Genomic DNA, 18,893 nt, shown 5'->3' with positions numbered 1-18,893 from the left:
ATTGAAGTGTTGGACTTGTACCTCAAATCTGTGGCAGGAACAAGATGGGAGGTGATTGAGACGCTTGGTGCAGAGCAAAAATACTTCCTAGAAACTTATTAAATTAGTTTGCCTAAACATTGTTATCCATTCAGACTGTCTTGTTTGCATGCTTAGGCTGTATGTGAGATATGGAGCTGTGAAATGCAGAAATGCTTTGTTCTTCCTGTGATAATATGGAACATGGGACTACCTGCTGTGTACTTTAAGTGAATTTAAGCCTTCTAGCCTGCTTCTTCTTCAGTTGCTTAAACATCAATTATAAATTTGTTTTGCTTGTTTTGTGCCTATGGTTTGCAGTAGTTTAGTCTCCAGAGGACAGCCTGCTACAGCCTAAATTAAATTGCTGGGCTCTAGATAGGCATATTGGGGAAGAAAGATACATGTCTAAGAGGTAGATTATGTGATCCTATCTGACATAGTACTTCTCTGGGCAGGCTGTATAGGCTGTACTTCTGAAAGTCTTGACTGGAGTTGTTCACAGTGCCATTTCACAGTTGCTGCAAACTGTATTATCACAGAATCGTAGAGTATCCTGAGTTGGAAAGGAGCCACAAGGATCATGGAGTCCAGCTCCTGGCTCCACACAGCACCACCCCAAAACCAAACCACATGTCTGAGAACAATGTCCAAACACTGCTTGAACTCCGGCAGGCTCGTTGCCATGACCACTGCCCTGGGGAGCCTGTCCCAGTGCCCGACCACCCTCTGAATGCAGAACCTTTCCCTAACACCCAGCCTGACCCTCCCCTGTCCCAGCTCCATGCCGTTCCCTCGGGTCCTGTCGCTGTCCCCAGAGAGCAGAGCTCAGCACCTGCCCCTCCGCTCCTCTCGTGAGGGAGCTGCAGGCCGCCATGAGGCCTCCCCTCGGCCTGCTCTGGTCCGGGCTGAACAAACCAAAGGACCTCAGCTGCTCTTCATACGTCTTGCCCTCTGGACCCTCCACCATATTTGTAGCCCTCCTTTGGATGCTCTCTAATAGTTTTATGTCCTTCTTATATTGTGGTGCTCAAAACTGTATGCTGTACTTGAGGTGAGGCCACACCAGTGCTGAATTCAGTGAATGATTCCTACAGCATTTCCTCATGGCACTTACTGGTCTGAGACTTCTGCGGCTCACTAATGCCTTATCTGAGGCAGATAATCAGGGCACGTGGCATTTCATTTTAAACCTCCCAGTTTGTATCATGTTTTCATGATGGCACTATTTCATTTTGTTTCTATGTCATGGGCCTATTCAGGACTTCATTGTTAGTAGACCTGTTTCCTTTTTCTAGCCTGTCTTCTTATTAATGTTGTTTATAGTTAATTCAGCAGAATAGTTTTCTGATCAAAAGGAAGAGGTGTTTTGTGGGTTAAGAGGTAGTTTGTTGGTGGTGCGTTTTGTCTGCTTTCTAACCTGTCCTCTTACTTCTCTTAGGCGCAGGGACCTTTGCTCACAGCTCAGACAGTGGCAGCTGAAAGTCATAGATAACGTTAAGAGGGGTCAGCACAAGAAATCACTGGAGAAGCTGTTCCAAGGTTTCAAGCCAGCTGTGGAAGCCTGTTACTTCAACTGGGAGGAAGCTTATCCCATTCCTGGGATCACCTATAGCAGCTCTGACAAGAAGAACTCTTTCTGTTGGGTAAAGGCCATCCAGCAGAGAAGCTGCCGGTTACAGTGTGCAGAAACTGCCTGTGAGGCTGGTAGAGTCCATGGACAGGAGCCTGGGGGATCATGTATGCAGGCTGGCGACAGGCTGCGTCCATCTCCCCAGGAGCCAGCGGTTCGCCCGAAGGAACTCACTGGAAAGCGGAAAGTTGTGTCTGAAACGCCACAGAGGGTTCTGAGACGACTTTCAGCAGAAGGTGATAAAGCTGTGTATAAGACTGCAGTGGGCAAAGGCAAATTGCCAGTGAGCAAAGGCTTGACCAGTAAACATAGTGGGAAACGGCGCATGAGCAGTGAGGACAGCTCCCTGGAGCCAGACTTAGCAGAGATGAGCCTGGATGACAGCAGCTTGGCTCTAGGGGCAGAAGCCAGCAACACATTTAGTTTTACAGAAAGCCCGCTGAGCAGGAGCTACAGGGATACCTTTGAGGAGGATGGTGGGGTGTACTTCTCCGAGGGACCTGAGCCAAGTGTCAGGAGCAGTTCCACGGCCAAGAAATCATCCAAGGATCCTGTGGGAGAAATGGGTAGTGGTGATGATGATCTGCCTTCTGCAGATGAGAACAGCGGTGGTGTGAGCCTGAAGCCAGAAGAAGTAGGAGAGAGTGGCGCCGCAGGGGGAGGTGACGATGGAGAAGAGGAAGATGATTACCAGGTTTACTATCTGAATCCACAAGAGGTAGCCAAGGAAGATGATGACAAAGCTGAAGGGGGGAATGAAGAGGAACAGGATATATTTGCTGGTATAAAGCCTCTGGAGCAGGAAAACCGGATGGAGGTGAGCTGAGTCTAGTTCAAAACATTGTTCTGCATTATTTTTTCATGTATTGATTCCATCATGTTCTCGCCATCCTCCCAACTGTCATAGTTAACCTAGTATGTTGTTATAGCAAGTGCTTAACTATAAAGTCGTTGTAACCCATTATATCATAAGGTACCTACAGTCTTAATGTATTGGTATCACGCTTCTCTGTTTCTCTCAAGTTTGATTCCTTTTTGCTGTGCTCACTCCAAATGTGTCCAGTTTTAGCTGGTCCATCTCGCACTCCAGAACTTACAAATGTACACAAAACAGTGCTTGCTTTTTCCTCTAGCCATTTGGAAATGGTAGAATAATAGTCCACAGGCTAGTATTGGGTCCAGTCCAGTTCAACATCTTCACTGATGATCTGGATGATAGGGTAGAGTGCATCCCTAGTAAATTCACAGATGACATGAAACCAGGGGGAGTGCTGGGTAAACCAGAGGATCGTGCTGCCATCCAGAGGGACCTTGAACGACTGGAGAGGTGGGATGACAAGAATCTCATGAAATTTAGCAAGGAGAACTGCAAAGTCCTGCAGCTGGGGAGGAACAACCCAGCTGGAAAGCAGCTTTACAGAATATGATCGAGGAGTCTTGGGGGATGTCAAGTTGAACACAAGTCAGTGGTGTGCCCTTGTCGCTAAGAAGACTAACAATATTCTTGGCTGCGTTAGGCAAGGTATTGCCAGCAGGTCAAGAGAGGTGATCCTTCCCCTCTACTCAGCATTGGTGAGCCTGCACCTGTGTCTGGCTTGGGCACCCCCAGTACAAGAGAGACCTGGACATGCTGCAAAGAGTCTAGTGGAGGGCCACCAAGATGAAGGGACTGCAGCACCTTTCCTCTGAGGAGAGGCTGAGAGAGCTGGGAGTGTTCAGCCTACAGAAAGAGGAGGCTCAGGAGGGATCTTATCCATGTCCATAAATACCTGAAGGCAGGTGCAAAGAAGGTGGAGCCAGGCTCTTTTCAGTGGTGCCCAATGCTAGGACAGGAGGCAGTGGTCATGAACTGGAACACAGAAGGTTCCATCTAAACATCAGGAAGCACTTCAGTGTGTGGGTGACTGAGTGGTGGTGCAGGTTGTCCAGAGAGGTGGTGGAGTCTCCCTCCTTGGAGATATTCAAAACCTGCCTGGACGTTGTTCTGGGCAACCTGCTCTAGGTGCCCCCTGCTTGAGCAGGGGGCTTGGACCAGGTGACCTCCAGGGGACCTTTCCAGTCTCAGCCATTCTGTGATTCTGTGAAAACTGAGATGAAATTCATAAGTAAGATTGAGGCATGCCCAGCAGGAAAATATTAAATCCAGCTACATAAGCAGAAGTTTTCTGGGAGGTCAGAGATTATATAGATGTAAATGGATGGTGTCACGTTCCTGTAATAACCTCATAATATGTTTGGGGCTTGCACTTATATAAGCAGGCAGCCAAAATGGAGATGCACGGAAATAGTTATTGTCAGTCAATTTGAGTTTTAGTTTCCTTTGAGTTATTCTCTGATCTTTTATAGTACTTGGAGGGAAGATGGGACCTAATCATGTGAGATAATGCTTTTTAGGGGAGCACTTAAAGGGATAGAGGTGAAGACTGAGGAAGGAGTTCTCTGAGAGCACCTACTGCTGAGGTTAATTGTGAATTATGTTTGCAAAGGCTTTGCGACAAGTGGTTTGAGCAGGCTGACTCCAGCCTGGGGGAATGTGGTTTAAATATTACCATCTGTTCTTTCTTGCAGATCCTGTTTGCTTGTGCAGAGGCCCTGTATGCACATGGATACAGCAATGAAGCATGTCGCTTAACTGTAGAGCTTGCCCGGGACCTGTTAGCCAACCCTCCAGATCTCAAAGTGGAGCAGCCACCAACTAAGGTAGAGAGAGTGCTTGTCTAGTTTCAAGGGTGGAGGGTAATGTAGAAGGAAGGTGTGGGCTGGGTACAACAGCATTCCCAGGCATTTTGCATTTACTGTGATTCCGGGCCCTTCATTGATGCTGGTTTTGGGTTGAACTCCTCTGGATGTAATTCATGTGCCTGATCTTGATTATAAATTCCTCCTCAAACAGGGCAAAAAGAACAAAGTATCAACCAGCAAGCAGACGTGGATGGCAACCAACACCTTGTCCAAAGCTGCTTTCCTGCTGACTGTGTTGAGTGAGCGGCTGGAGTACCACAACCTGGCCTTTCGAATAGGAATGTTTGCTCTGGAGCTGCAGAGACCACCCGCTTCTACCAAGGCTCTGGAGGTACAAAACATTTTGAAAAGGCAATATCCGTAAGAAATATTGTGCTGCTTAAATGCTTATGTTTATAAGGTTGCCATTTAAACTCTTGAAGCTTGGTTATGCTTTTATATGTTTTCCTTAAAATTGATTGCACTGGGACAAAAGGGAGTGTTCACAAATCCCAAGTACACGTTGATCTGCCAGAAACTTGATTAGAAATATCATTTCATCTGGGTTTATCTCCAGTAAAAAGAAGCTCAGACCTCAGTGCTAAACGGCTTATGATTTCAATGAAGCTACAGACATGAGAACAATAAATGAGAGCAGTATCTTTTATGAGTATTTTATTTCAATTGGAGCAGTTTAGTTCTTGTTATCTCAAATATGCTTCCAGTTTGCTTAGCTAATCTAGGGAAGAAAAAGACATTTGTAAACTAAATTGTATATATTTGTGGTGGTGAAGTGGTTTGAAGTGTATTCCTTAGGGTGAACTGGAGCAATTGTTTCATGTTTGAAAATTGTTGCTTTTCCTGATATTTCATTTGTTGGCCTGTGAGCACGTACACAGCGCAGGCATATTGTTTTGGACACTGCCTGATTAGTGCTAGGCTTCCTGTTTAGAAAAGAGAAGTGTCCAATTAAGACCTTGTCGATGTGATTTGCAGCCACCTTGCTTTCACTGCAGGATTGAGCAGTCCCTGGAGATGTGCATTATTACTAGTAATCCACCAAGTACACTTGTTCCACTGATTATCTGTACTTCTTACAGTCTGATTAGAAGATTAAGTGTGAGATTGGCAGCCACTAGCTACTTAAGCTGTTCCAGCGAAAACAATCACTTTCACACGTTAAAAATTGAGAGAATGCAGGAGTGACACAGGGTAGTGAAATGTAGTAGGTCTTCATCCTGGTGTGCTAACACACATGGATGTCACCCCATGCTATTCAGCTGCTAATCAATTCCTTGTCTCTAATGGGTGTATTACTTAGCATGCTTTTTCCTACAATTGTGAGTCATCTTTTCCAGGGACTTAGCCAGTAAAACACATCTAATATTCCTATGAAAGCTGATGCATTTTTCTGTATGCAGCTCAAGAATGGATAATTTGAGTAAAAACAGAGGTTGTGCATAAATCTGAGGCAAGAGTTGCATTAAACTTGAATGTCTGTGTTCACTGTGGAGGGAATGGTAAAGGTGGCTTGGGAGCTAAGAGCTACTGTAATTTAATAATCCAATAAAAACGGTCGCTTTAATTCAACATATGCATCTGGAAAAATGGTGCTGATGAAACCTTATTCTCTTTCTTTGTGGATACTAACCAGGTGAAGCTGGCTTATCAGGAGTCTGAGATTGTAGCCCTCTTGAAGAAGATTCCCTTGGTCACTAATGAGATGAATACTATTCGAGGAAGAGCTGAAGAACTTCGAGAAGGAACATTATGTGATTATCGTCCAGTCCTGCCTCTTATGTTGGCTAGCTTTATATTTGATGTCCTGTGCACTCCAGGTACTGTCTGCATTGGTTTGAATGTGCAAAGGGAACCTTCTGAGATTCCAAGTCTTGAGAGGGTTTCAAAGAGAAACTGTCTTCAGGATAAGACGACCTAATCTTGATTCTTCCCACACTGGTGCTTGTTCTTCCTTCCATGTTGCTCTGGAGATAAGAATTCTCTCTCCTTCTGTCTACATTTGAAACTTACCATATTTCAGCACTCTGTGTGTGCTTTTGTAAAATAGCTAAAATGATTAACTTTTCTGCTTTTATGCTGGTTATATTCAGAGGAAGATAATGTAAATATAGTATTTAAAAAAAAGAACCCAACAATGTGGGATTAGATGACTTACTTGGCATATACCTGGCTGGTTTGGAGGCTTCTGAGTTAAGAGAGAAAGGGGGAAGGGGCGGGGGAACAAGGCAGTGATGTGATCCTGGAACTGATAAAAGGATTAGGAATAGGACCACCAGAAGCTCTGCAAATTCAGTGTTCAGAAACAGCTTTTGCCCTGAGGTCCTAATTCTGAAAGCTGAGCATTAATTCTCTTGTCTTTCAGTGGTTTCTCCTACAGGTTGTAGACCCCCAAGTCGTAATTGGAATAATGAAATGCCTGGAGATGAAGAGCTTGGTTTTGAAGCAGCTGTTGCTGCTCTTGGTAAGAATCTTTTACAATATAAGTTTTTCCTCATCCATGTTCTGCATCCTGCCTTATTTTGGATGGTGAGAGATGATAGCCGATTCCAGTTTGGTCCAGAAATTAAAGGGTTTGCACAGTTTATCAGAACACGATGCAGAAAAATTCTGTACGTCAGATTTGAGGTGTTTTTGCGAAGCTGTAAAAAATTGAAGGGTGATGCGGGACAGGAACTTGAATGTTAAAGCAGTGAGTGTAGTTTAGCTTTCTTCTTGCTCTTTCCTTGTGGAAGAGGTATTGCCTAGGCTTTGATGGAGATGGGTAGTTTCAGAGAACAAAAGGCATTCATTTCAGAAGAGGTTAGAGAACTATGGTGAAAGACTAGCAGAAGTACTCTCAAGTATTATCATGTACTGGATTCCTGCCTCTCATTTAGCAGCTTCAGCAACAAAGCAGTGGTTATACATATAATGTTGATAATAGCGTATGCCTGTTTTAAAGCTGCCTGCAAAAGAAGGAATAGAATGGATTAAACAAGGCCTGTCCTCTGTTGCCTTGTGTATGAAAGGGCAAAGATGAGTTCTGTATGGAGTGGGAATGCTGGTTTGTAGCATCTGCAGAAATTGGAAAAGTTTGTTTCAAGATGAAGTGGACTTGCCTGGGCTCTTTCTTCATGGCGTATTATGATCAGGTTGCTCTGACGGTTGTAGCAAGCTTAGTATTCTGGGGACAGACAGCAGCTCCTGTTTATTCATGACCTGTTTTTGAAGTTAACAGTAGGTAAAGAATAGGTAAAATTCTTCTTTTGCCTGACAGTGAGGTGAATAAAATAGTCTGAGGTGTATATCTAGTGCTAAGGATGTGGTGTAGTCCCATGGGCTCACTTGTCTTTTCATCCCTCTCTTTTCTGGCCTGCAGGCATGAAGACAACTGTCAGTGAAGCAGAACATCCTCTGTTGTGTGAAGGCACCCGAAGGGAGAAAGGTGATCTGGCACTAGCCCTGATGATTACTTACAAGGATGATCAGTCTAAGCTGAAGAAGGTAAGCCTCCCTTTAGAAGGGGAGAGGGAGGTGCAGAGCAAACCATGTTTGGGTTTTGATGGATTTCAGAGTTTTTCCAGTGAGCATCAGTCACTATGTCATGTACTGATGATTTACAAGCCATGTTGTGTTTCTCTTGTCTCACTGATGCAAAATCTGACTGCACAGTATGCATTGGCCTGGAAGAGGCACTCTTACCAAAGGTTTCTTAAGCTCCAGATGAGGGATGCTTTCTGACGGTATCTAATGCTTTTGCTTACCTGCTAAACAAGTCCTTTGTCCCAGGGGTTTTCCGTGTGCACTCTGTGTGTTGTATGGGGATTGATTCTGTTTTGCTGCAGGGATGTTGGCTTGCTGAACAGTGTATCTAGCAAAACCTTTGTTTATGTTAATCTCTCACCTCTTCTATTTACAAGTTCAATCCACCTGTGCCTTTATTTTCCATACAAGAGAGAGTACAGTTCTGCTCCTCCTCCCTGCCCCATGCCCCAAAGGAAAAAAAATAACAAAAACTGCTGAAGCTTCAGAAAGGGTTTTTTTAATATTTTATACTCAGAAACACTTCTACCCAGCAAGAATATGATTAGTGTCTTTCTGTCTCCTAAAGGAGAAGCTCTTTTGCTCATCTTCTCTGCTATAGGGAATAACATGGAGACTGTGTTATTAAAAATAAGTGCTCTGTTACACTCATGGTGTTCATTTCATGTAGAAAGTAAACAGTAGAAATGGACAAACCTAAAATACGTGGTCATGCATTGTTCCCCAATTCTGTAATAAATAAGGATAAGAAAGTGTTACTGTAGATTAGTGGAAGACAATTTCTCTAGTGTCTAAAAATCTCAGAAGGCTTTGCCAGTTCCTCAGTAATGATATGACAGAGTTTTTTGGATGATGAGCACAGAATTTCAGTGACTTAAACAAGAACATCTAATGACTGGCACTAAATATAGAGTCCTCTGTTCTGTCCTTGATGTGCCAGAATTACTTCTGTATTGTGAGTTCTGGATGCTTTCCAAGTAAAGCCAATGGCTTTTTGAAGTGAAAAGGGGGTAATACTGAGTACAAATGAAGCATTGCTTTCTCAGCAGTGCAGGCCACATGGCTGTCAACTGTGCATAGCTGATCTTTAGTGCAAGAAGATGATTCCTGCTGTCAAGAGAATAAACATTTTTCTCCAACCATAATACTATTTGTTGTCCACTTGGAAGTTGGTTTGGTACTTTCCCCCTGCTTTGTAGTGTAATGCCTGTTCTCTTACCTGTCTGGAAAGCTCTTCTTTGTTTTTTCCTTGCTGTAGATTTTAGACAAACTCCTGGACAGAGAGAGTCAGACTCACAAGCCACAGACTCTGAGTTCCTTCTACTCCTCCAGCAAGCCTACAGTAGCAAATCAAAAATCTCCTTCCAAACACGCAGCCCAGTCCACTGCAGCTATCCAGCAGCTTCCAGGGACTTCTGTCACTCAGCAACCTGGTGTAAGCCCAGCAGTTCAGAGCAGTCCTGAGAACTTTGTGGAGAAGAGTGCACAGGGTAAGATGTGATTTGTAAGGGCTATGCTATGTTCTTGTCTGTATTGAGAAGTAGTCAGAGTGACTTTATATACTTATATTACCATCTGGCTGCTTGGTAGTTACTAGACTGTCATTCCTCTGTTGTTTGGCTGAATCCATTTCTGTACACGTTGTTGTCGTTGTGTAGAAATTCAAGCTAATTTTCAGGCTTTCCTATCTTGACCCAGCTGTGTTAGCCAGTTACCATGAAACTAGTGTGTTTCCATCTTTTAGGTTTGTATCAGAGGTGCAGTGTTCAAAAAGTCACATACTGAGTCAGGTGCCTTCATGCAAGATTAATGACCTTCACCAATCTTAGTTATTTAAGATAAACGGGGTGTGATTTTCTTCAAGCTGTGCTTGCAAGCATGACATCTGTTGGAAAGTGGATGCTCTCTTAACAGTTCCCAAAAAGATCAGTCATAACTGAAGATAAATGCAATAAGATTAGGGTTGCTGGAGCATTTTTCTCATAAAACTTCGTCCACAGTTGCAGCAAATTTTCCAAATCTTGAGTTAAGCTTAAGTGTTCTTGGCCTGGTATCTGATGAAATGCTTAATACAGAAAGAGAACTGAGATAATCCTACTAATAAATACCACTCATTTTATAAACGCCTTGCATATTTTGATATTTATACTTCTGAAGTGACCACATCTAGTTTTAGAGATGCAGAAACAAGCCATAATGTTTACCGTGTCACCGTCCTGTTTATGCAGAGAGCTCTCAGAGGTCCCCCTGTGAGCCAGCTGGTGAGTCCACTGTCCTGAAGCAAGAGGGAAAGGTGCCCAGTCGTCTGGCCCTTGGAAACCGAGGTGGATACAATGGGAGATGCTGGGGTTCACCTGTTAGACAGAAGAAGAAACACACAGGTAGGAACTGACTAGCTTGTACAGCATCGAGGGCTGTGCTAGGCATTGCTCTGGTGTTTCAGTTGTTCCCTTGCTCTTTCATTCCACTTGTCAGCCTTTCCTGTACTACAGAAGCAGTTGATTGTTTCTGAGGTGTTTGGTATGGCAAAACAGGTTTTGATCCATAGATTTCCTCCCCACGTTTGAATTGCAGTTTACCATGTGCATACTTTTCTCACAGCAGCTGTGTTCCAGGTGATGGATTAGGTATCTGGAACAGAATGCTTGTTGGGCTCTGGGAGCAGAGCACTGTGCTCCTGGGTACAGAAACAAATTCAGAGGAGCTGCTGCCTCTCACGCTTCTTCTCTTCAGAAGGGTGTGAGAGGCTAGAGGATATGAAAAATCTTTGTATGAATTGTGCAGCCTCTACCAGCAGGGTACCTGTAGAACCTAACTTTGTATGTATGTTATTTTCTTGTTGTTATACTCTGCCATAAAGCTTGGCAGATGGAGTGAGGGGCTGGGACAATGCAAAGGAGAAATAAAGACAAACACATTGTTCTTGGACTGTTCTGCTTTTTAGTCAAAGAACTGTAAAACATCAGTGCTATCTGTGGCCAAACTGGCTGATTTAATCTGTTTTATTTTGCAAAGTTAAATGTTCGCTGACATGACTGATATTAGTTGGGATTGTAGGTGACGTGGATAGAAGTTTACCTGCTGACTGTACTGTGTTTGTTCTGGTGTCATAGGCATGGCTAGCATTGACAGCAGTGCTCCTGAAACCACCTCTGACAGTTCTCCAACACTCAGTCGGCGACCACTACGCGGGGGGTGGGCAACAACATCATGGGGCAGAGGACAGGACAGTGACAGCATCAGCAGTTCTTCGAGTGATTCGCTGGGATCTTCCTCTTCCAGTGGCAGTAGGAGAGCCAGCGGGGGAGCCCGTGCAAAGACTGTGGAAGTTGGCAGGTAATGAATAGTGTCACTGCACAGAATCGACCTCTAGGCCTGATGTCAGGGAACTGGCATGTGTGCATCAGGAAGTGCTTCCTTGGGAGAGTTTACTTTGTCTCCTCTGGACCCTAAAATAGGAACTCTGCACACAGGTTACTGAACTTGGAATATTGTTGCTATCTGAAAGTTTCCTCTGTGTGTTTCCCGTAGGTATAAAGGGAGGCGGCTGGAGAGCCATGCTCCTCATGTTCCAAACCAGCCGTCAGAGGCAGCTGCTCACTTCTACTTTGAATTGGCCAAGACAGTCCTCATCAAAGCTGGTGGAAACAGCAGTACCTCCATCTTCACCCACCCTTCCTCCAGTGGCGGGCACCAGGGACCACACCGCAACCTTCACCTCTGCGCCTTTGAGATCGGGCTGTATGCACTAGGGCTGCACAACTTTGTGTCCCCCAACTGGCTTTCTCGAACGTACTCCTCCCATGTCTCCTGGATCACAGGTTACAGCAGAACTTCATCAGGAAGCTTGCTTTTGGGCAGAAAGGGGCAAGGGGGCGAGCTTATTCCCAAATGTGATGATGATGATGTTCTATGGTAGTCACGTAAGCTGCTGGCACAGCTGGCAGCACAAGCTGAGCACCAGTGATTTACAGTGTTTTGCTTCAGTCCTCTGAGCCACAGACCTTTCTCAGAAGGTTTTGGGAAAGGGAGGTACACGGACTGGTTTTAACCTATCCTTTGGGGATCTGCCGAAGAGATAGATATTTGTCAAGTTTGAATGTGTTCTTTGGCTGTGTTCAGCATTTCACTTTCTTCCTCCCTGTTTGTACTCAGACCTACTGCCTGCTTTCTACCCACATGGTTTCCAGAGCCTGAAAAACACGCCTTTGAAAATTCATGTTTGCTGACATGACAGAAATAGAGCAGTAGTCCAGGCTGTGGTTTCTGGGTACTAAAATCAACTGTAGCAAGTTCCTCTCACGGTCTGAAAGGCATCTTTAGCTTAACTTTGATAATGGCACCCTCACTCACTGCTGGCTTATCAAGGGCTCTTCCCTGCCCTGTGTTTTGGGAGGAAGAGCCTACATTTCACCTGAAGTGTAAGAAGAGCGACTGGGCTCTGTTGCTGCTACTGAAGGAAGTAACGAGTACATCTCCTTTTGAGGGAGAGCTGACAGTAACTCTGTTGGGCATGGTCAGTAGTGTGAGAGTCTTCTCTTTTACTCTTAGGGCAGGCTATGGAGATTGGTAGCGCAGCCTTGAACATCTTGGTGGAGTGCTGGGATGGACATCTGACCCCCCCAGAGGTGGCATCATTGGCAGACAGAGCCTCGCGGGCCAGAGACTCCAACATGGTGCGGGCAGCTGCTGAACTGGCGCTCAGCTGCCTGCCCCACGCCCATGCCCTGAACCCAAATGAGATCCAGAGGGCTCTGGTGCAGTGCAAGGAACAGGTGAGCATCACGTCGGGGCTGATTAGCACAAGCTGACTGCCAGCATCAGGGACATACTGTTACTTGGGGGTTTGCCCCCTCTGCTACTGGATAGCCCTAGTCTTAATTCTGTAGGTTTGTCTTTAATGAATAGCTGAGGTTATTCGGCTGCATAGTTGTGATCTAACAGCTCCCCTTATCATCAGTCATTTTAGAGTGCCTTGTACTTCTCTCTGGTTATAGTTTTATCTTCTGTTTCTGGTTTTGCATTCTTCACCTCTGGTTTTGCTTTTTTTCTCACCACCTTCAGGACAATCTGATGCTGGAAAAGGCCTGTATGGCAGTAGAAGAGGCAGCGAAGGGAGGCGGTGTGTACCCAGAAGTCCTCTTTGAAGTAGCTCACCAGTGGTACTGGCTTTATGAACAGACTGTTGGTGGGACTCCGGCCCAGAGAGAAGGTGCCACGGGCTGCAGTGCTAGCGGTGCGCGGGCTGCCTCTGAAGCAACACGAGGATTGACAGACAACCGGGTGACCACTGAGCCGACCACTGTAACAGTAGCAGCTGCAGTGACTGCAGCAGCAACGGTCATGCCAGTGATCTCTGTGGGGTCAACCATGTACCAGCAGCACACGATGGCAGGGCCGGCGATGGCGCACACACACACGCAGGGCCTCCACCCCTACACCACCCTTCAGACTCACATTCCCTGTAATCCCCAGTATATCGGACACACTATCCAGCACATGCCGCGTCCAGCTGTCTTCCCAGTGCCTGGCTCAGCATACCCGCAGGTGAGTTTTGTCTGTAGCTTGTTTATTTACAGTAATTTTGTGTGACTGCTGCATGAAGAACTATCTGTGTCTGGGGAGAGTGTGGGGCTGGACCTGCTGTGTCTTGAGATCTGGCTTCTGTGCTCACTTACTCGCTGATTTGTGATACCTACTTAGACTACCCAGCTCAGCTTTTGAGCTGATAAGGAGCCTCCTGTGGGTGCATGTAATGTCTCAAGAGAATACAAAAGATAACATATCACTGTTTTTTTATTTTAATTGCTCTGTAGTTTCTCAGAATATACAAGGCACCTGACAGAAAGTTTGTCATCTTGACACCAAATAGAGACTACAGAGGGAATATTAGCAAAAGTTATTGTAACCTCTGCCTATTTTTGGAAGTTCTTGGAATGTTTTTGTGGAAAGTGATTAGATTTAAATGGAGGAAGAACAAGCAGATGTAATAGTCATGTGGTGCAAGTTAGTTACTGTGCTGCTTACTAAGCTTCCTCCTTGTAAGATAGGATTTCCCATGCTCTGGGTTTTGTGTGGGGACATCATGTTTTGAACTTCTAAATGGTCAAATAAAGTAGAAATGACTGTTGTTTTCTTTTTTAGGGTGTCCATCCAGCATTCATAGGAGCTCAGTACCCTTACTCAGTAACAACGCCATCATTGGCAGCTACAGCAGTGTCATTCCCTGGTGTGCCAGTCCCATCCATGACGCAGATTGCGGTGCATCCCTATCACAGCGAGACGGGACTGTCACTGTCTTCCAATGTAGCGAGTAAGTGTTACAGCCCTGGGCTGGGCAAAGGAGGTACAGCCTCACAGCTGTACCCCAGCCAAGTCCTGTTCCTCACCAACATCGGTTGGTTGGGACCAGAGTTCTTGCTCTGAGAAGTTCTGAACAAATCCACCCCAGCCTAAAGATGTGCATGCTGTGGGGCACTGGAGTTCATTATGGGGCCTGATTCAGCTAGTGGAGCTTTAATTTCTGTGTAGATACATTTCCAGTCTTGAGATTATTTTGTCCTCTCTGTTTGGAGATGTCCTGGCCCTTCTGACCTCTAACTTGCTAGACCTTTTGCCCTCTTCCTTTTTTTTTTTTTTTTTTTTTTTTTTTTTCCCCTCAGCAGCCTCTCCTCTGGACAAGGTGAGCATAGATGATCTTGAGCAGACTTGTGATTCCTTTGGGTCAGATAGAGAGATAGTAGCACTAATAAATGTCTTTCATGCCCTGAGGAATTTGAGGCAGCCGGTACCAGAAATGTGGAACTTATGTAGAGAGGACAGATGTTTTGGCAGTCATGGCAATGGCAGTCTGAATGACTGCTCACACGTTGTGTTGAGGCTTGAGTGGTGGTGGAGATCCATCAGGTAGCGAGCAGCACTGGAACAGCAGATGTTGACTGAGTTGTGGACTTGTTCTCATTGCCACAGGGTTCTGCACTAGTAAGTTGTGGTTGGACTCAGGCTCTGTTATGCCCTAACTGAAGAGGCTGTAATGTCTGTCTGTTTATGAATTTCCTTATCTATCAGTGTGTTGCAGCTCACTAGGTTCTGGAAACTTGGCATGTGGGAAAACACTTAAGAGATGTGCTGGCCTCCTTCATATCCAGATTATCAGGAGAAAGGGGATTCCTTTTCAGTTATTTTTAAGTGCACTATCCTTAATTTCAATGCCAAAAGACACTGCAAAAGGAAATAGAAGAGTCCTGAGGATATGAAGAGCATCTTTTGCTGACAGCCTTAGTCCTAGGTTGATGCTGTGATTCTTAACAACGAAAAACCATTTCTTTACGAGTTATGAATCTTCTAGAACAGTTAACTAATCCTAGAGCACTTAAAATAACAAAAGGATAAAACAACCCCACCTGTCCCACTTGCCATTGTTTATGGTTTTCCGTTCTTAAAATACTGTTTTGCTGTTCCTGGAGTACATAGGCACATGGTGACGCTCAGGCTCTGACAACAGTTCAGCTTAGCTCATTTTTGTGGGTTTTTCTCCTCGGCCAGATGTCAAATGCAGCGTGGATTTTGCCCCACTTCGTGGGTTGTTTGGCACTATGTGTCTGCTTGGCTGAGGAGGTCAGACAGATCTGTCCTCGGAGGCACATTGTTCTCAGTTATTCAGCTGTTCACTAGTAAACATTAAAAAAATATTGGAGGTGTCAGGGGAAGAGAAGAAATCAGAATTTGGAGCATTGCCCAAGCATGGTGTAGTAGCACCACACAGAACCTGTGAAATAGAGGTAGCAATGTGCACCCACCTAATGGCATCTCTGCTCTGAAATGCTCAAGAAAACCTTGTTTTTCCTTTTCCATGCCTTTCTTGAGAGGGAAAGATTAACTCGAGTCCCTTGTCAGAATACGCTTACTGGATCAGTGTTAGCTGTCCATACAAGCTTGTGTTGTACAATGTGTAATGGGAATTCCAGTGATTTCCCTTGAATTTGCCCATATTAGTTTAGTGTCTGAACCGTCTCAAGTTTCCATGCAGTTTTTAATGTAGATAACTGCTGTCAGTGTATGCAACAGCTGTTCTTTACGAGGTTTGATTGGAAGCTAGCCTCCAGTAATGTTCTTCCCATGTAGTATCTGGATGGAGTCATAGCTGACTTAAACAGGAGTAGAAGAACTTCGCAGTGTTGGACTTTATTTGAGAGACTTAATACTGTTCTGGCTCAGTGATTTTCCTCAGCAGTTTCTCATCAGATGTAGATGTGCACGTGTGTGTTTCCTTAGACAAGACATCAGAACCAATCATCGTTTACTAATAGCAAAGGCCTTGGAGTCAATACCTATATTTACATGTAAGACATGGATGATATGCATGTCCATGGTATACTGCAGAAGAGATGGGCAGGTGTGTAATCAACCCCCTTCAGGCCCTGCTTGCAAATAAAATAGAGATATTCTTAGCCCATTGTATTTCAGCTGTAAGTCTGTGGTTTTTGGTTGCTGTATTGTTCTGTTTAGGGGAACAGAACAGTACATTGGAAGGGGGTGGTCAGTTGAGGGAGATGATGGCCCAAGTAAACCTTCTCTTAGGCTTGGTGGTGGGTCCTAATGCTGCTGTTTTGCTCTCTTCAGTAGGAAGTGTCCATGCAGGATCAACGTTCCCAGCGATTCAGGGGGCTTCCTTGACAACTCTGTCCTCACAGCCCAACTCCCTTGTTACAGGGAGTTTTCCTGCCGAGGATGAGCAGCACAGTCAGCCTGTGAGCCCCCAGGGTCTGCACTACCTCCACTCCGCATACCGAGTTGGTAAGGACGGCCAAGTGGGTTTCTATGGCCCCCGTGAGAGGGATTCAGGGCAGGGCTGCAGGTTTTCGCTGTTGTTTGGCAATTTGCTACTGCACCTGTTGGGGGCGATGGCATCCTAGCTACCTGGGGAAAGCCAGTTTATAGTCATATGTGGAGGCTAAAAATGGAGGCATAGCAATCCTTCCTCCTTTGCTATGAAGGTTGAAAAGTGGCTGCTGAGAGCTATGAGAGTAGAAGAGAAAGCTCAGTGGGTTAGAACTGGGAAGAGTCTTGTCTTTTAGCTGGTATATTGTAAATGAGTCTGGCGAGTGTTCTGAGGATGTGATTGGGGAAGCTGTGACAGCTGGAAACAGTGGAGTTCAGTTCCTGCTGCTCACAGATGGTGCAGGCACACCTCTAGTTTAATACCAGTTGAGTCTTCAGAGGCACAGAGAGATGTGACCTGTGCCTCTCCAACTAGGTTGTTGAAGGCTGACACGGAGGGTGGGGATGTAATAGTATTCCTTTCCCAGCCACACTGGTTTTGAGGAAATAGTCTCTGCCTTACACTGCCGCTGGTACAGGGATGTCAGTCAGTTGTGGGATTTGTGACTGAGCATAGACTGAGGGGAGCTACTCGGATACAGTCACAGTCCAACCCAGCAGGTACTTGGGGAGGGAGGAGGAAGCCTCCTAGGATAAGCAAAGCCAGCACAGGACAGCAAAAGAAGTGAAACAGAAAGAAAACGGAGGAAAAACTGCCTGGATATTGCCTGAATTTTTGTTGAAAGCTAGAGAAGAAAGTACTTGTCAGTCAGAAAGGGGTACAGATGTCATGGGAAGGAAGCATCATAGCGGTAAGTAGTAAGTCATGAAAGGCATTTAATAGCCTGAATAACAGAAAAGGGGATGGGGGAAGAGGATCTGAAGATCAAGACAGGCTTTTACATTACATAGTGCCTGCTGGTATTTTAAAGCTGTTTAAATCGGAGTTTGTGTGAGGAACTGTAACAGAATGAGTGAAAAGTTTGCAGATTGACACTACTGCAGCTCACTGTTGGCCTGTTGTCTTTGCAGCTAAGTAGCTTGATTTGGGTAGTCTCTGTTGCAAAACTTGGAACAAATCTGTTGCTTCCAGGACAACTTTGATAGTGCAGCCTTTGGGGCTGGACCCTGCTGTAGATCCTAGAGGAACGTCTCTTGGCAGCTCTAGTGAGGTGTGATGGCTGTGCACATTCCCCAGACTGGAGCAGACCCAGCTGCTTCCTTTGGTGACAGTCTCCAAGATGGGCCTTCTGTTTCTCTGCGGACTTTTTGCAGTCAGGGAATTTGATGCTGGAGAAGGGCAGGCCAATGAGGTGGTGTTGCAGTGAGTGAAGTGCTAGACTAAGTCTTACAGGGCAGAAGTGCTGCTTGACTCTGGCTGCCCCTCTCTCACAGGGATGCTGGCTCTGGAGATGCTTGGCCGAAGAGCTCACAACGACCATCCCAACAACTTCTCCCGCAGCCCACCCTACACGGAGGATGTAAAATGGCTCCTTGGGTTAGCTGCAAAGTTAGGTAAGGCTCAGAGCAGTACCTCAGCAGAAATCCACTTCTTGGGGTTTGGACTATGGGGGGGAAAAAGCTCTCCTAAGAGTGAAACTTCAAAGACCGGGTGAGCCTGCTGTCTGATTCCATTTCTGAGGGTTTCAGAAGATCCCTGCTGCTCTTTTACCCAGGCAGTCATCCCTTTTCTGGGTTCTGTAGGCATGCTATTGAATTTGAGGCACTGGAAGCACATGGGGTTGGACAGGGCTCAGAACTTCCACTCTGTAACAGTAACTTTTTCTCTTCCTTTTCCACTCTATCTCATAGGTATTTTTCTCTTCATGTGCATTTATTCTTTCTATGAAGACCTTTTATAGGAGTAGATGCTTAACCCACCAAACATTTGGGTTTTCTTTTCCTTTTTGGGGGGGATTTGTTTTACTTACACTTTGCTCTTTTTTTCCCCCATCTTATGTTCTTAATTCTTTATCAGCAGTAAGAACTTAAAAGCAACTCTACGAACAGCCTGCCCAGTGGCATGACTTCTGCTGCTGTCAGGGGAGTGCCACTGCAGACAGCAGTGGGGAAGCTTGAATCTCCTTCCAGCATCCACAAGACTTGGGTGCAGGTGCTGCAGGTGCTTCCTAGATGGGCAGGCTGGAAAACATAGGAG

General features: G+C 45.4%; 1 protein-coding gene across 3 annotated transcripts in view; it reads left to right on the top strand.

The window, feature by feature from the left end:
• ZSWIM8 (zinc finger SWIM-type containing 8) overlaps window positions 1-18,893 on the top strand; it is a 67,530-nt gene that overhangs the window by 41,133 nt on the left and 7,504 nt on the right. Inside the window, exons 10-24 of one of the 3 annotated variants that reach the window (XM_035329730.1) lie at window positions 1,460-2,468; window positions 4,220-4,351; window positions 4,545-4,724; window positions 6,027-6,210; window positions 6,756-6,854; window positions 7,752-7,876; window positions 9,174-9,405; window positions 10,144-10,296; window positions 11,029-11,251; window positions 11,447-11,736; window positions 12,467-12,690; window positions 12,980-13,462; window positions 14,060-14,228; window positions 16,538-16,711; window positions 18,131-18,250. In XM_035329730.1, the coding sequence (XP_035185621.1) occupies window positions 1,460-2,468; window positions 4,220-4,351; window positions 4,545-4,724; window positions 6,027-6,210; window positions 6,756-6,854; window positions 7,752-7,876; window positions 9,174-9,405; window positions 10,144-10,296; window positions 11,029-11,251; window positions 11,447-11,736; window positions 12,467-12,690; window positions 12,980-13,462; window positions 14,060-14,228; window positions 16,538-16,711; window positions 18,131-18,250 (3,797 nt within the window). The remainder of the gene's footprint in view (window positions 1-1,459; window positions 2,469-4,219; window positions 4,352-4,544; window positions 4,725-6,026; window positions 6,211-6,755; window positions 6,855-7,751; window positions 7,877-9,173; window positions 9,406-10,143; window positions 10,297-11,028; window positions 11,252-11,446; window positions 11,737-12,466; window positions 12,691-12,979; window positions 13,463-14,059; window positions 14,229-16,537; window positions 16,712-18,130; window positions 18,251-18,893) is intronic. The other 2 variants (XM_035329731.1, XM_035329732.1) reach the window with 2 other exon arrangements.

Source organism: Oxyura jamaicensis, chromosome 6, assembly GCF_011077185.1.
Source record: "Oxyura jamaicensis isolate SHBP4307 breed ruddy duck chromosome 6, BPBGC_Ojam_1.0, whole genome shotgun sequence".
In the NCBI taxonomy this organism is placed as follows: Eukaryota; Metazoa; Chordata; class Aves; order Anseriformes; family Anatidae; genus Oxyura; species Oxyura jamaicensis.
Note: the sequence above shows the minus strand (reverse complement) of the source record. Positions and strands in the feature narration are given on the sequence as shown.